Source organism: Dendrobium catenatum, unplaced genomic scaffold (assembly GCF_001605985.2).
Source record: "Dendrobium catenatum unplaced genomic scaffold, ASM160598v2 fragScaff_scaffold_1477, whole genome shotgun sequence".
Lineage (NCBI taxonomy): Eukaryota > Viridiplantae > Streptophyta > Magnoliopsida > Asparagales > Orchidaceae > Dendrobium > Dendrobium catenatum.
In genome coordinates this window covers 63,350-81,753 of record NW_021319939.1, presented here as the reverse complement: position 1 = coordinate 81,753, position 18,404 = coordinate 63,350, and the positions used below count along the sequence as shown (strand labels likewise).

Genomic DNA, 18,404 nt, shown 5'->3' with positions numbered 1-18,404 from the left:
TAAAAATTATCAATATGTGGATATATTAGTATTCTCAGCTAGTACCATGAGGGAGTGAACTCAATGTGTTAATATGTACATATAAATATTCCTATATCCATCATTGTATTTGCATTGCTCTTAGTATATAATATCTATTTTGGCGGAATCACTGTAGGGCACTATACAAATAATTGTAACATGATATGCAGCCACATATTTCATACATGTAATGAAAAGATATATCATTGTAGGCTATTTGCAGTTATGATTTTTTAACAATAAATTATCTCATGTATATAGATCAACAAGAATCATAACTATATCAATTAAGTGCAATAGGTCTAGAAGAAAGGAAATATTACTCTTCTTAAGAAATGTGATCACCCACCTTAGCCTTGAAAGATTTGATCGGCCATGTAATCCTTAAACATTGCCTTTCATAGCATTATACTTATATTGATGTCTGTAATTACAAATAAGGTATTTATAATGGCTAACTTAATTCTCCTTTAATCATATAATCTTTTTAATCCCTAACTTGTTTCAACTTGCATAATGGATCACTATTATTAGTGACATAACTTATAAATACCGTCTCAATTTCTTTTAAGCATATATTGTTTATTTATTTGTACTCTTCAATTTATGTTTGGATTACAATTATAATTACATGAAGTGAACTCTATGATGTAGAATAATATAACATAACCATAAGAATTGGAAAATATGTGATTGAACTTGGATATTTAAATATATTTAACCACATAGATTTTGTGATGTCCCAAAATTTAATTTAGAAAAATTATTCTTTTAATCTTTTAATAAGCAACAATCAGAGCTATCTAATATCATCTATCAGTAATAAACAATAAAATATATTATATAATTTAAAACATTAATGTACATATCTGTATTCATTCTCAAAAATCATATATACTACTCAAGATCTACACAAATCATATTACAACTACTTTGTCATGAGTACAAAAAATAACTAGAATAAAAAAAGTAAAACATGATGAATCCTGACCAGTCTCACACTCCTGCTCCCGTGCACTGACCTGAAATCATTTAACCACATATAATGAGTTTAAAAAGTCCAGCAGATCACCAAAACCTACAACTGAAATCAAAACACGGCAAATGAGCAATATGCACGTCAACAATCAAATTATCACTGTTACATTCATATTATCATTGAATCAATGCAAAAACAATAAAATTTATATGCAGTAGTAATAGAATCTATAAACAGTAAAATACTACAGTACGGAAGCCTGTAAAGCAGTAAACTAGTACGAATGTCAAATCTAAAAAACAATACAATCGTCGTATCCGTAATACCAATCAGTAAAGAAATCATATAAAGCATCCAATCAAAACTTTAGTAAAGATCGTTAAAATTTAATCAATGTAATAAAATCATATCAAAATGTATATATGCTATTCAGTTAATCTATATCACGTACTTAGTATATCACATGCTTAATATCAGTACAACGAATTAGTAATATCAAATAGTATCAATATCTATATCAGCATTACTAACGATCTAGTGGCAGGAGCAGCACAATATTGCAATAACATTAAATCCATACAATAATAATAAATTTGTACATTAACAAGAATAATATCTCAAAAACATGCATTTTAGTAGTCACACTAAATAAGTAAGAAGTTATGGTAATCACAATGTTTTTCAGTATTATATCAGTATCAGTAAATCGTTGGCTTAATAAACAGAGTCGTCACTCTTTACCCGTCGGCATATTAATCATCTCCTTATAACTCCTAATCAGTATCACGTAAATCAATAGATGATAACATCAAACCACAGTATTTAAAGGAAAGCTCGTCGGCTCACCATCCTGTAAAGATCAATTAGTCTCCAATCAATAGGTCAACCAGTTTTTACTTGTTTTTTACACACACAGTCGTTCACAGTACAATAACCGTAATTTTAATCATATATTAACATTTATTTTCAATGCATTGCAACAAATAAAATTTAATTGAGCTTAATTTAGAAAATATCTAAAATGTCATAACGGTAAACAACAAAGAAACCTATTAGACAAAAATGCACATTTTAAAAAAATTACCAAATTACCAGGAATTATATAAAATAATGTTTTAAGACTTTTATTGTAAAATACTACTATTTTTAGACGTCAGAATAAATTTCTAGTTAGAAAAAAATTGTTGTATTTCAAAATCACTCGGTGAAAAATCTCAAATAAATACTCAAAATATTTATAATCATTATCTCTATAACATACAAAAAGTTATGAGGTGAAAATTTTACCAATAAAAAAATTATTCATGTTTTTCAGTAATGGAAATACAAATTTGTTCAGAAGAATACAAAAAACACAAAATCTTTGAAATCAGAAATAGGGTAAAGTTCTTTATAATAAGGCGAGCAAATATCTCAACTACGTTGATGGACAAAAATCACTTCGCCGCCTCCAAATCCGAATTTCCCTTTTCTTTCTCTTCCCTTCTCTCTTTTTTTTTCTCTAAAACATCTCTATTGCCGAAATCTTAAGGAAACTTTTTAATGCCTTTAGATTTTTTTGATTAAAATATAATAAAATTATTTAAAAGAATAATATAATTTAATCACTTTCTTTAATATAAAATTCCAATAAATCATTTTAGGGCTTTAAAAATTATAGAAAAATATCCATAAAATAAATCATTTTATTTAAAAAATTTTGGTGAAATGGTTTGCAAAATGGACACCTAAGAGTTCTGAAATCCTCACTTATACTTGTTGTTACCAGTTTCTTAAGGATTTTCACCGGTGCTCAAAAATTACAAAAATAATCGTGTAAGTAAAATACTACAATCAAAATACTATGTTGAAAATGATTTGCGATTTGGAGTTATAATGACTAAAAAAAAGGCAAAATCAAAATATGGGCTATTACAGATTTGTTGACCTCCATATATAACTTTTTAAAGTTTACTCAAGAAAAAGATGAAGCGATGAATGAAAAATACGGTGTCGCACAAAAGCTGTCTAAATCATGTCGACCAATGTTGAAATCATTCAAATAACATTTGTTCGCAAAGAGAACAACATCTATGCATTTAGAACAATTAAAACAACTAAGATTGACAATTATGTTGGCAATCAATAATTTTTTTTTGTGCACCAAGAGTGTGAATGAATTTGATGCGCATGAATGACGAGATTTTAATGTGCGGATCGATGGACGGTTATATTAATATGTTCATTATTATTTTTAAATTAAAACAATAACAACATTAAACTTTTATCCCACTACTTGGATTTGGTTTAGAGTTAAATTCTTATTTAAATATAATAAAAATATTATTTTTAATACTTTCTAGTCCATCTTTTTAGGTCTAGCTCTATATTTCTTAACATAGGTCATATCTTATATATCTACTCTCTTAACCGTTTCATTGGAGGCCGATGTTTTATGTCACAAATTCATCTAAGGTGACTCTCTATTCTTATATGCCATTGGAGCTACTCCAACCTTTTCATGTATATACACATCTTATTTTTTAAAAATTATAATATTAAATATGTATATTTAAAATTAATTAAAAAATTAATTAAATAAAAAATAATAAATAAATCCTAAGTAATTATCCACTAACCCATTAACTCACACACTAAATTGGCAGCTCACCTCAAATACTCATACACACGACACCTAGTAGGCTCTTCTCCCTAGTCGTGCTTGACCCCTGCTCTCTCTCTCAATCTCCCTAATCTCCGTAGGAGATGCATGAAGCTCTGCCTATCTTGCTCTACACTGATCCTACTCCTAGTAGTTGACTCAGAATGAACAAAGATGAGATAGTAAATCATTTATATTATACTACATTACATGTCAATATAGGTCATGTGAACTAAATGTAGAGCAATTATAAAAGATATCATAACTTAATACATTATTCATAAGCTGAAGCTATCCTCAATTTTATTTTCAAAATTTTCATCTATCGAGCAATTACTAGAAAACCAAAACATGTAACTATTAACATACAACTAACTTCAAATCAAATCTTTCTTACATTTGTAAAAGTAATCATAAAATAAAAACTGAATCTTATACTATTCAGACTTAACCTTATCCTTTTACTTGTATGAATAGCTAAAATAATAATCTAGTAAGCTAAGACACTCATAAAGATATGTAACATTAATATAGTAATCAAGTATAAGAAAGAACTAATGAGCATGTGTATGAACAATCAAATCAATATGTGCATATAAGAGCATATATAAGTGACCCAAGACTACAATAACTGTAATAGGGAATATGCAAGGTATTCATCATCTATTAAGCAGCATGTAAAAATTATGCTTACTTGTGTTACATATGGCAATGGGTTTTTCCCTATCTATCCCTTTCCTAACCCATTGCATGTTATCCACTACTCTAAGACATTGCCCTTACTACAATAAATGTTAGAAATGAGCATCAATTTGATTTTTTAACTCAAGGAAGAAAACACAGAGGAGATTTCATCTCATAATTTCAAATCCTTCACAGTTCGACATATACTTTTATATATTGAATTGCTCAATTCAATGAGTAGAACACAATGACATTAAATTTGCTGAATTTTATAAAAATTGGGATTTTGTGGTATTTTTAAATTGATCCAACTATGATGTATCGACACTTTTCCTCAAAGTGGCGTGCAGTGTCCGACATTTATCTCACACAACACGGGTTCGACACACCTTCGACACGTGTCGGACATGCTGAAAATGTGTCTGATTAAAATATTATTACATACAAATTGGACATGCATGTCTTAAATATTTTATTAATTTTTCAATATAATTTTTTGTATTAAAATTTTTTATTTATGTAAAATATAAAAACTAAAACTTTTATTTCCTCTCTACAACACCAAATCATTCGCTCACACTCAATACCCCATTCATCGAATATTCTCATTTTGACTTCTCTTTGACAGGATGTAACTTTGATTTTACACCAATGCTCGATGTCATTTCAACATCGACGTCTGACGTCGTTACAACATTGATATTTCAAAACCATTTCAATATCAAAGTCTAACATTGTCTTGACATTGATGCTCAACACTAGCAATTTCTGCATAACAACTTGACAACTCATCTTTGTCTGACGTCATCTTAACATCGATGACCATCACCCTCCCAACATTAATGACAAATTTCCTCCTGACATTGATGTCTGATACTTAATGCATAACATCAATGCTGACTCTCGATAGCATTGTTGTCTCTTCTCTTTATGCCTGATATATGGTATTGACGTCTGACTCCCAACATCTTAATATTATTCATTTTAAGCATAAATTCTAGTTAAATGATCTTACTTCTAAATTATTTTTAATATTATATTTATTTAATTTTTATACACTTTTTTTAAAATATAAAAATTATAATACCATGTTCATCACATGTTTGTGTCCTATATTTTCAATACTTGACCTGTTCCCGTGTCAGTGTCGCGTCGTATCCGCGTCTTCGTGTCCATGTCTGTGCATCATAGTGATCCAAATGTGTCACATATCTGATCAAATTTGGGTGTCACACCACCTTTCTTTCTCGATTCCTTAGTGTCGCACGCAATCTAGCCTAGGCGAAACCTTCCCTCTCATTCTCTTTGCACAATATTGTGCACAAGGACAAATGGCTCCTCCTCTCTCCCTCTCGATGTTCTTTGTCTCACGCAGGACCTACACTTAGGCCGCCCAACCACCTCTCTTGAGTTTGTCCACTACCTAGATACTGGCCTGCACATGCCCTAGCCGGTCACCCTCTCACATTGCTCTTTCCCTTCTTCTCTTTCTTCTTTCTTTCCTTCTACTTCTTCCTCTTTCTACCTCCTTCCTTCTACTTCTTCTTCCAAAGGTCAAAAAGGGTGAAAATTTATTGAAATGACAAATGACTTGCTACTTCTAATGTTAGTACAACCACAATTTATTTTTGATAATCAGACGCAAATAGACATAATTTTAATTGGGTCGATCAAGCTTATAGGTTGCTTTGCTGACAGTATAATGTATTTGCCTACACAGCTCATGTTTTATTAACTATCACTCAAGTCCATGCAAGCAACATGCTTACGACAAGTTCATTAGAAACTAATTACTCCGCACGGTTGGTAACCCTGTGCAACTCTGTAAAAAAACTCAATTTAGTAAAAATAAAACCGTGTTAAGGATTGCAATAGAATTTAAATTATTTCAGTGGGGGCTCCTAAAGCTTATTTCTTCAGCACAAGTTAGTATTTTCCTAATTGAAAATTTAAATTGTAGTCAATTTTTTTAGTAGTAGAGCTTAGTCAAACCCTTTACTTAAATTTGGTATCCTTAGGAAGAATATCAAAATCTTTTAAGCAGAAAAGATAGGCAATGAAAAAAAAAGATGAATGTCTTACATAAGAAGATGAATGTTCATTTGATTTCTCCCCCCCCACCCTTTTTCAAAAATAGAAGAGTGAAATGATTCAAAGATAAACAATCAATGATTCAAACCTATAGCTCGTATATTAATTTGATTTAGAACAACTATGAAAGAATTTGAAAATATAAATAAAAAGAGTGAAATGATTCAAATATTAAAAAATGATAATGTGATCAGCTACTCTTAGGTTGAAGAAGGATGTTGCCTCTCCTGAGAGGGGATTCAATTCTCGCATTTGATCAAAGATAAAAATATTAGAATAGATGAAGAGAAAGGGTCTTCAAATAAAAAATGCCATAAACTATTTTGCAAAACTCAATTTTTTTAGTATTTATACATGGAGGAAATGATAAACCACTATGTACTAGCAAATTGCTTAAAACTTCTAAAAAACTGATAACAAATAGTTAACAAGCTTTAATGGCATAAATTTAAGTAATCTTGCTAAACAAATTTACCATGAGGTCCAGTTGACATAAAATGATTCAAATAACCTAGTTAATTACTGAAATGACTTTTTAAACCTACCCATAATCATAAAATAATAATAATAAGTAGATGTGCTGAACTCCAAAGTTGTGCGCCATCAATAGACCATTAACAATGGGAGTGTTTGATGATGAAAATCAATAGAATGGTTGACATGCACAAGCTAGTGGTATTAGTTGCCACCATTTGATGGGACATATACTTGTAGCAACTTGGCATGGCAATGATAAATTTGACCTGCAGAATGATGAATCATAGTATTTTTTGTGCTAGTTTACATTGCTGATAACTTACACACAACGAGCTGCTTGGTATTGCCACTGTTTTGAAAAGTCAATTTACAAAAAATCATATTGTTCCATTTATCTATGTATGCTACATTAAATTGCATGTAATAAGAATTATTTTGGTTTCGACTTTCTCGCTTCTTTTTTTCCATTACTATCATAAACTCTAAAATAGAAGAATTTTTCCCGTGACCCTTGTCTATCATTATTTCTTTGTCCTAGGTTTGAGGCATATGTGGATTATGCTTTAGATGTTCCCATGTACTTTGTCTACCGCAAAAAAAAGTATATAGATTGCTCCGGAATGTCATTTCGGGTTTTCTTCTGACCTCAACTACTTTCAACTATTTGTTCTTTTTAAAATTATTATTTTTTGTTTCTGACTGGATTAGTTGAAGCCTTTGAGGTTTAATTTGATATTCTTATTTGAAACCTAATATGTAAATGCTGTATCTATAGGACTTCCTGCATGGCAAGCTTCCTGCAATACCTGGGGAGCTACCAACACTTGTTGATTGGGAGAATCATCTAACAACAATTTTTCCTGAGGTTTTCTTATTTGGAAATCATGATGCTAATAATCTTCAAATAAGTATTATGGAATACTGCAAGTGTCACCTAACAATTTGTTTTCTGCTTAACTGACAGGTGAGACTGAAAAGGTACTTAGAAATGAGAGGTGCAGATGGAGGGCCTTGGAGAAGATTGTGTGCTTTGCCAGCATTTTGGGTATTCTTGATTGTTACAGTCATCATTGTTATAAATCTTATTCCCATGGATATAGGCCAGTTATATGGCACTGCAACAAACACAATAAAGATTTAAAACTTTTTTTTCACCTAGTTTGAAAATATAATCCTTTGCATCAAATTTCTGGATAGTGCAATCTCTGATAATTTGAACTCAAAAGGCTAGTCAAAGGATAGATACTAGCGTAATTGATTATGCTGCATGATCCATACTGCAAATTTGCAGACATTTAAATTTTCTAAATACAGCACCACTTATCAAGATCCACAATAATGGTTTGAAATGACAATGAAATTGCTTCACAGCTCATGCAAGAAAGGTTTCTTTGCGTGGTATAACCTTCTTATCTGATCATACCACAGCTTTGGAATGAGTGCAATTTCTGCTAATCATTTGAAATTCCATCATCTCTTTTTTAAAGCTTGTTTGATTAGTCTAGCCTGCTGTTCACCATTTGAGGGAATGCTAGTAACATGCTAAACCACTTTGTTGGAGGATTTTCTTGTTAAAATCCTAGGATGAAGTTTTACTTGCTTAGTCTTGTGTTTTGATTCCTTTGCAGGTTGGTTTGTTATATGATGAGATTTCATTACAAAGTGTTTTAGACATGACTGCTGATTGGACTAAAGAAGAAAGACAAACATTAAGGATTAAGGTGAATGCTTTGACACCATTTTTTGAGCTTCATATGATTGGTGCACTGTCGTTCATTTATATTAAAAAAAAGAGGAAAATCCTTTTCCCTATTTTAATTTTAATTTTTTAGATTAAGTTAGTTAAATTGGTGCATAGCATGTTGCTGCCATGTGCCATAGTTCGTTGTTGCATTATGTATATATGTCTTATCATCTGCATTATAAATTTGACAGCCCAAGGATTTTATTTTTAACAGGTACCAGTGCTTGGTTTGAAGACGCCATTCCGGAGCGGGCTGTTAAGAAATGTAGCAGAAGATGTTTTGGCACTAGCTAAGGTTTATTCTTTTTGTTTGCTTGGCATCAGTTTTGTGAATACCTAAAGTTGAGATTGTTTCACAGATCTTATATCATGATGCAGGATGGCCTGGAAAGAAGGCTTTGTAAGGAAGCTGGTTTTTTGAATGAAGTCACGGAGGTGGTTGCAACAGGTACGCTTCACCCGCTCACTTCAAGTTTTCCCATTTATTCTGTTAGATGAACCTATGCACTTGTTTATTGCGTTGCCTTATCTTAATGATTAAAGTGACAATATCTAATAAATTATGTTTCTTTCTTGTTAGAAATGATTATTTTACACAAAATGCATGCTATAAAGGGTTAGTAGAATTGCATTTAAAAGGAGCTCTGTTGCCATATTTTCCAAAGTCTAAACAAGGCCTAAGCCTAGTTTACTTGCCGTAATGTTTTATCATTAATTATTCCTTAAAATCTGTTATTCATAACTCTACATCGCAGTACCATTCCTGAATGTCTTACTTCATTCTTTCAAACTAGCTTGAACCTCATTTTATGCAAGGTGCAATTGTTGTCCATCAATTTTGGCGGATGCACAAATATAGGCTTAAATGCATTATTTCCACTACTCCCACTTTCCAACTTGGTTTCAAGCAAGAAAGCAAGAGGAAGCAGAAGATACGTTCAAGGTGATCCAATTATGGGTCCTATCTATAGTTTTTATTATGCATTAAAAGAGCCCCTCAAATTTGACCGCTCCAGGTCACCTCTTTATGGCCATGATGAAGGGAGTGTAATACTTCCATCTGGACTAGATTAGCTAACCTAGATTTAGTTGCCATGATCTTGTTAGATAATTCATCTTGCTCAATCTATTCAGCCTCAAAGTGAACCATTCAAATATCTTGAGTGATTTATGTGACACTACAAAGCGATAGAGAGATTCAATCAACACATCCGACAAGAAGTAATGAAAGGAAAATTTAACAAAAATCTTGAAATTTAAATAAAGCCTTTTTAATATATAAGCTACAATGCCAGTATAATCTATTTTCCTGATGCGTTGCAATAAAATAAAAGAATGTCATGTCAGTAGGGACATTACCGCTATAATTTTTTAATTCGTTTGGACAACATGGCAAAGTCTGCACCTGTTTGGATACCACCCAACTTGACTTGGTTTTAAGCTCTCTCCTGACTTCAAATTCTTATGCTGATCCACCATTGGAGATGTATAGAGGTTGCGAGATAAATTCAGATGAAGTTTTTTTTAGCAAATTAATAGAAATAGCTCAATGTGCATATGGTAGCTTACCAGATTCTAGATGGATGTCATGTTCAGCCAGATATTATAATATCAAGCACAATAAGTATAGAGGAAAATTCCATTAACAAAACTCTGAAATGGAAAATGGGCCAGCCATAGCTATTACAAGCCTTTTCTTTTCAAGTTACAGGCATTCACAACATGATATTGATTTTTTTTTTTTCTATAGACTAAGGCTATAGTTACGACATGATATTGATATGATTCATACATATGCCATCATTCTTTCATGATTGGTTCACTCATTCATGTTCATGGATGAAAACTCATAACCCATCAATCCTCACATGAGAAGATTTTCTTCTCCATAGTGTCACCATCTACTTTCATGCAAATATTTTTGCGTGAATCCATTGGTCCATTCCAGTATAATCTATTTGATAACAATACTGTTAAGCACATAATGGACATTTCATTCATATCATTCACATGTCATTGCTAATACCTTATTTAAGAAAAGGAATGAACATCTCATCACTTATAAAAATGGATATAGTACAACTCAGATTGACTATTTTCTTATAAGAAAATTAGATCGGTTAGATTGCAAAGATTGTAAAGTTATTCCGAGTATAAATTTATGTACCCAACATCAATTAATAGTTTTGGACTTTAAGATAAAGGGGCAGATAATAAAAAATAAAGTAAAATCATATTCTAGGATTAGATGGGGGCATTTAAAGAATATTAACAAAAATATTTTTGAGAGTAAGATTTTAGATCTTAAGATTTTATCTGTGCATGATAATGCTAATATTATGTGGGATAAAGTGGCTAGTGATATTAAGAATATTGCAAAAGATGTGCTTGAGTATCAAAGGGAAAAGCTCCTAATAGTAAAAATAGTTGGTGGTGGAATCCAAATGTGCAAGAAAAGATTAAGAATAAGACAATTTGTTATAAAAATTGTTTTAATTTTAAAAATTCTGATAATTGGGAAAGATATAAAGAGACTCGTAAGGAATCTAAGAAAGCAATATGCGATGCAAAGACCTTAGCTTTTAGTAATTTATATAATAGATTAGATACTACTGAGGGAGAAAGATATATGTATAAGTTAGCCAAACAAACAGATAGGAGTAGTAAGGATTTAGTTCAAGTGAAGTGTATTAAGGATAAAGATCAAAAAATACTTTTCTTAGAAGATGATATTTAACAAATGTGGATGAGATATTTTGCTAAACTTTTTAATGAAAATTGTGAAAATAAGATTGACTATAGTGACCTTAGCACCCTAAATGAAAATATAGATTTCTTTTTTTATCGGCGTATTAGTAAAATCGAAGTTAGAGAGGCTTTAAAAAAAATGAAGGGTGGAAAAGCTGTTGGACCTGATGATATTCCAATAGAGGTGTGGAAATGCTTAGGAGATTAAGGTATTTCTTAGCTTACTAAACTTTTTAATAGTATTTTGAAGACAAAAGATGCTAGATGTGTGGAGAATGAGTGTGGTAATTACTATTTTTAAGAATAAAGGTGATGCACAAGATTGTGCAAATTATAGAGGAATTAAGTTAATGTGTCATACTTTAAAACTATGGAAGCGAGTTATGGAGCATAGGTTGCGGCGTGATTGTAATGTTTCTCAAAATCAATTTGGATTCATGCCGGGTAGGTCGACTATGGAAGCCATACATTTATTAAGAGGTTTGATGGAGAAATATAGAGAAAATAAGGAGGATCTACATGTGGTATTTATTGATTTAGATAAAGCATATGATAAAGTTCCAAGAGAAGTGCTATGGAGAGTTCTTGAAAAGAAATGAGTTAATAATGCTTATATTCAAATCATTAAAGATATGTATGCAGGAGCGATTACTTGTGTTCAAACACAAGGTGGTTTGACCAAGTATTTCCCTATTTCGATTGGGTTACATTAAGGATCAACCTTAAGCCCATATCTTTTTGATTTAATCATGGATGTTCTCACTAGACATTTGCAAGAGGATATACCTTGGTGTATGCTTTTTGCTGATGATATTCTTCTTGTTGATATGACTAGAGAGGGAGTTGAAAGTAAACTTGAATTATGGAGGGCAACATTAGAGACTAAAGGTTTTTGCTTGAGTAGATCTAAAATGGAATATATGGAGTGTAATTTTAGTAGTAATAGACCTAGTGAGGGGATTGTGACTTTGGGCGATCAAGTCATTAATAAGAGTACACGTTTTAGATATCTTGGATCTATTGTTCAGAGTGATGGTGAAATAGATGAGGATATTATCAGCAGAATTCAAGTTGGATGGTTGAAGTAGAGGAATGCATTTGGCTTGTTGTGTGATAGAAAAGTACCCCTCAAACTTAAGAGAAAATTCTATAAGATGGTAGTGAGGCTTGCAATGCTTTATGGTGCTGAATGTTGGCCATTAAAAGAGAAGCATAATATTAAGTTAAGTGTGGCAGATGAGGATGCTCAGGTGGATGAGTGGTTTTACCCTTAGAGATAGGATACGAAATGAGCATATACGTGAAAAGATTGGAGTAGCTCCAGTAGAAGATAAGATTAGAGAGAGTCGCCTTAGATGGCTTGGTCACATAAAACCGCGGCCTTCCAATGACCTGATTAGGAGAGTAGATGTATTAGATTTGACTTATGTTAAGAAAGGTAGAGGCAGACCTAAATAGACCTGGTTAGAAAATATTAGGAATGATCTTTCTTTATTAGATTTAAACGAGAATTTGACCTTTAATAAGACAAAATGGAGAAAAAGGATTTATGTAGCCGATCCCACGTAGTGGGATAAAGGCTTGATGTTGTTGTAGTGTTCATTTGATGCACATAACTTTGTATGCATTCATTGGGGTATGAAGAGATCTTATGCAACATTTCACATCATACACATTCACATTAGTAGGAGCTGGAAGTATCATATGAATCATGCGAGGGAAAAACATGCTACAAATAAATGGGCTAAGAATTTCCATATAAGTGTAGACACAAAGTCTTGACATAGTTATATATAGGTTGCTCCATTTTCCCCTTAATATGGCTGACTTTTCTAGCTTCATGCAAACGATAGAGCTATAATGCGCTTAACTCTCATGATCTTGTGGAAGACTGTCGTAGCTTAAGTCAAACAAATAAATTTTCAGCATTGGTTCAACTAGAATTGGCGAGGGAGCATGCTTATGGGTCACCATAAATGTTCAACTTTTTGATATAAAGAATGGTTCTCCACGAGGCCAGGTTCTCTATTCTTTGACATTAGGTATGGCTTTTTTAAGTTCATAAAATTTGGCTAAGGATGATGTTAAGTTCAAGTTGGCTCTACTTGATCTCAAAATCAAAATATTAAATGATTGACTCAAGCTTAACTAAAAATTGAAATCATTATATAAACATACATGCATGCATGTATACATGCACATCATATATTATATATTTAACATAAATATTCATTTTGTGTTTACTCGATATATATTCAAACAAGTTGGAGTAGATTCAAAATCAATTTTTAATTTGAAGTAGAGCTTGAAATCTACTTGGAATCAACTCGAATTGATTTTGATTCTAGTCAAAGTTCGGGCAATTCTGAGGGAATTTTGATTTTTAGCAATTTTAATAGCCTTTCGCATTATAGTTTTCCTTAAGTTCTTTTGTCTTAACACTACTCTTTGGGTCAAATTAGATGTGCAAATTTGCATGAGGCAGGCAAATAGGGAGGGGACCATTATACTCATCTAAAGCATAAAGCATATGGTAAGTGTTGACGTTTATTTTCGCAATCGAGCATGAACCAACCCAAATTAAGCCTGAATTAAATTAAATTAAATTAAATTTAATTTAATTAAAATCAAATAAATCCAAATCGAACACCGTCGAGCGTCGTTGAGCCCAATTCGACGCAGTTCAGCGCCGATTCAAGTTTAATTTCACAAAATTAGCTTGATCAGACCCAATCGGACCCAAACCGACCCTAATCGGTTTGAGTCGAGTCCAATTTGGGCTCAATTTTAGCCCTAATTGATGAGATCATGGCTGATTTGATTTCCCAAATCCGATTTCTTGATCTAGGGCTGAGATTTCACTTGAAATCCCATTCAAATCCTCAAATCCTTCATTTCGTGCATTGAGGCAGCCCGATTGGGCATTTTGGGTGGTGGGCTTCTGCTCGTTCTCTCCAAGAGCACGCCAGGGAGATGGGGGGAGCATTTGGCTCCACCATTTTTGTCCGTCCCGAATTAGAGAACACAGAGAGCGGGAGAGAAGGAGGCGGAGGCGGGGAGCTCTTCCCGCAACCTCATCCAGGCCGCCCTGGCTCCTCAAGCGACGGCCCTCTAGGTCGTTTGTCTCCAAGCAATCGAGAGAGACAAAAGTCCAAGGAGAGGTGTTCGCGTGAGCTTCTACAGGCCTGCCGAACCTGTAGGCATTCCTTGCTGCTGTTTTCTTCTTTCTTGGACCAAAAGAGGGAAGTTTCTTTCTATTTTCCTCCATTTCTTCAAGTGGAAGAGCATAAGCCTGCTTTTTTCCTCTTCTTAAGCAAAAATGGGAGTGTTGGAGGATAATAGAGACACTTGGAAGCTGTCTACTTGCTGTGGTGACTTCTTCCACCCCTTCAAGTCTGGCGACCTCGAAACAGCGAGGACAGCAGTTAGGACGTTATGGACAGCAGTTTGGTGCGCCTTTGACAGCATATTTGTCTTCCAGAGGAGCGTGGACAGGACTTGGAACGTTTGGACAGCAAGAGACGACTTCCGGAAGCACTCAAACAGCAAAAACTGCTGTCCGGAGCTGTTTGAACAGCAAATTCACCCTTCGAAACGCCTTGGACAGCAGTGGCGACGTTGCGGACATCAAGGACAGCAGCTTGAAAGCTTTTGGAAGCTTCGAAACAGCGGTTTGGAGGCTTGGGAGCGCCTTGGACTGCAAAGGAGCCTTCCAGAGCGACTTGGACAACAGCGGCGACTTCCACATTGACTTGGAAAGCGACCTTGGAGCTTGGATAGCGGCTTGGACAGCAATTTGGAGCGCTTGGACAGCCCGGGTGAGGTAAAATACTAAAATTTAGTGAGACCTAGGGTCCCCCAAGGCCTATTGATGTGTGGTTGACGCCCTCAAGCCCTAGGTCCCTTAGAAGCTTCATTTTTGCTTCCCCAAAACCCTTCGTTCGCTGTCCTCTCCACAAAACAGTGAAAAATTAGTGTTTTTCACTTGTTTGCTCGCTTGTGAGAGCCAAAGAGGCGTGCCAACGCGTGTAGGGGTGTTGGATTGGTATCCAACACCTCTCAAATGCATGTAATAGCATTCATATTGTGTTCAAACCGTCGCCTATAGCAAACCTAGACTTCGTCGTCGTAGCATCCAAATTTGGAGGCTATGCATTTGACCAAATCAATTGCATGGTACTTAGGGTGTAGGTCATACCAAAATTGATCTAAATAAAATAGCATAGGTCTCTTTCTCTAAGGATTGCATGCTTTTAGAATTGTTGGGAGATTGCTAAGCATGTTCATTTAATTTGTAGGGCAAACTTTGGGTAGATGTGGGTTTCCAAAGACCCATAAGTCACCCCTTATGTGTTATTGAATTACTTAAATATGCTTTGCATCTCTCATCTCTTGATTCTCATGGATAAGGGTGATAGTAAATGATCCTCTAGCATGCAAACTATCCAATTTTTTGTGTCATGACAAAATTGATATAAACTTTGGAGAGTTTGCATGTAAGGATTGATAGCCTCTATAAGTTTGTGAATGTCTAGTGAATGTGTTTGCTTGGAAACAATATCGTTGATAGCCATTATTTGTGGAGTTTCACATAGACCCTCAAAGGTTTATGTTGTAAACCCCACAATGTCTATGATCAACCAAATTCATGATTGATCGTTTCACTAAATTTAGAGCATGCAAGTGATGATCATTGTTAGTTTACATCCACCAAATTTGGATTTTGGAAATTAATTAAATGGGCTTATCTAACCTTGAAGTGGGCTTGAGATATGGCATGGGCCCTTAAAGGCCCATGAGCCCTCACGCTCAAGTTTACCTAACTCCATTTGTGTGTTTTTTCAAATCCAATCATTGAATGCAATGATCAAAATCCTTAGAGTTTGAAACCTCGCATCAACATTTCAATAAACCAAGTCTTTTCAAAATTGATCTTTATGATCTTCCTTGAAAATCGTCGATCACCATTCATGACAAAATTGATTGGATTGTTTTTAGAAGTTTTAGGTGCGTTTTCATGCCTTAGCATGAGTCAAAATCATGTTTCCGAGATCTCTTGCTAGGATCACTAAACTTTCAAATTCTCTAGATCATGTCAAAATTGATTTAGAGACTTCTCCAAAGCCTTAGGAAATCAATCTTCCCTTCTTGAATTGAGTCCAAAACACTCTAACAAACGTAGAGAAATTCCTTTCAAGTGCGCATCTTACCTTTCCATGAATCCAAAACATTCATTGAGAAATGGGGAAATTCTCTTACTCATGCACATCCCCCTTCAAATTTGGTGCGTTGAGCTCTCTCAAAACTCCAAGTTTTATATTGCATGGGTTCTAACAAATATAAAGAGCTTGCTTTCAAGCACTCTTTTCCCTTCATGTGTAATATTTTGGAGCCTCCTCAGGGCTCTAAATATTGGATTACATGAAATATTAAGACTTTAGGGCCAAATCCTAAGTCATTCCCCTTTTTGTTGAGACAAAAATCAATAAACACATACACCTCCATTTGGAAGATTTTGTAGTCTCTCTAAGCCCCAAATGTCCTATTATATGGATCACTTGAGCTTGAAACCAAACTTTCAAGCTCTCTTTGTTTATTTGTTGGAGCACCTAACTAACGAACACTACCTCCATATATGATATTTTGGAGTCTCTCTAAGCTCCAATTGTCTCATTACATAGATCATTAAGACTTTAGGAATAAATCCTAAATCCCCATTTCTTATGCTAATAACACAAAATCAGTAAATGAACATGTCTCTCCTCTTTCCATGAGTCCAAAATATCCATGGAGAATTGGGGAGTCCTCTTTCGTGCATGATATTTGGAACATTCTCAAAGCTCCAAGTGTTAGATTGCATGAATCTTATAGCCTTAGGATAAAAAATCTTATGTGCAATCCTACCATATTCGTTGAAACAAAATCAACAAGCGATCATGTTTCTCCTCCCTCATGCATTGCAAGTGGAGCTTTCTCAAAGTTCCAAGTGCCGTATTACATGAGTCCTTGAACTTAGAAATAAATTCTAAGACACCAATTCTTTGTTTGTTGAGGCAAAGTCAACAAACAATCATCATCCTTCTCATGTATAATTGGAACCTTCTCAAGATTCCAAATATATTATTGCATGACTTTTAACTTGCCTTAGGAGCTACCATCAATCTTCCCATGCATAAGGTTGTAAGCTCTTGAACTTGAGATCAAACATCGAGTTCTTTCATCTCATTTGCTTAGCCACTATTTAGGCAAATGAATACTCTTCCTTGGATACCCAATGTCCAAGGAATCCCTTTTAACATGCAATCCAAAGGTTGCTTGTTGCTTCTCTCTTCTACAACTCAAAAGTTGTAGAAAGCCCTCTCATTCTCCTAATCCTAAATTTAGGAGAATGGTTATCCCCCTTTGAACACCAAATGTTCAAAGATATTGATGAGCTTGCAACCCCCAAGGTGCTCATCTCTTCCCTCATTTGCCTAACATATATTTGGTAAGTGATTATGCATTTTTGGACACATGGTCTATTGATCTACCCCTCTCGTATGCAACCTATGGGTTGTGTATCCCTTCACCTCTTTCTACAACTCAAAGGTTGTAGGAAGATATTCTCATCCTCCTAAGCCAAAATTAGGAGAATATATGTCTACCCTTGAACAACTAATGTTCAAGAAATATTTGTAAACTTGCAACACATATGTTCCATTTTCTCCCTTCTTCACAAATTAAAATTGTAGAAAAGTTCAATCTTCTACAACTCAAAAGATCGTTAGTATCCCCTTTTCATCATTCTAACTCAATTTGGAAGAGTGAATTTCTCTCTTTGGGCATCTAAAAGTTCAAAGAGAATCCATGGTGGCTTGCAGTCAATTTCTGCATATCACCTTCTCCTATTTATCCAACACAAGTTGGGTAGACCATTTCCTTCTTTTGAATTCCCAATACTTCAAAGAACATCCATAATTTTGCAACTCACAAGTTGCATTTTATCCCCACTTTCTTCTCTACAAACCAAAAATTGTAGA

At 33.9% G+C, this 18,404-nt stretch overlaps 1 protein-coding gene across 3 annotated transcripts in view; it reads left to right on the top strand.

The window, feature by feature from the left end:
* LOC110092179 (glutamate--cysteine ligase, chloroplastic) overlaps nt 1-18,404 on the top strand; it is a 97,458-nt gene that overhangs the window by 55,149 nt on the left and 23,905 nt on the right. For all 3 annotated transcript variants that reach the window (XM_020816600.2, XM_020816598.2, XM_020816599.2), the window contains exons 10-15: nt 7,432-7,525; nt 7,669-7,758; nt 7,858-7,938; nt 8,522-8,614; nt 8,852-8,932; nt 9,016-9,085. In XM_020816600.2, coding sequence (XP_020672259.1) covers nt 7,432-7,525; nt 7,669-7,758; nt 7,858-7,938; nt 8,522-8,614; nt 8,852-8,932; nt 9,016-9,085 — 509 coding nt within the window. The remainder of the gene's footprint in view (nt 1-7,431; nt 7,526-7,668; nt 7,759-7,857; nt 7,939-8,521; nt 8,615-8,851; nt 8,933-9,015; nt 9,086-18,404) is intronic.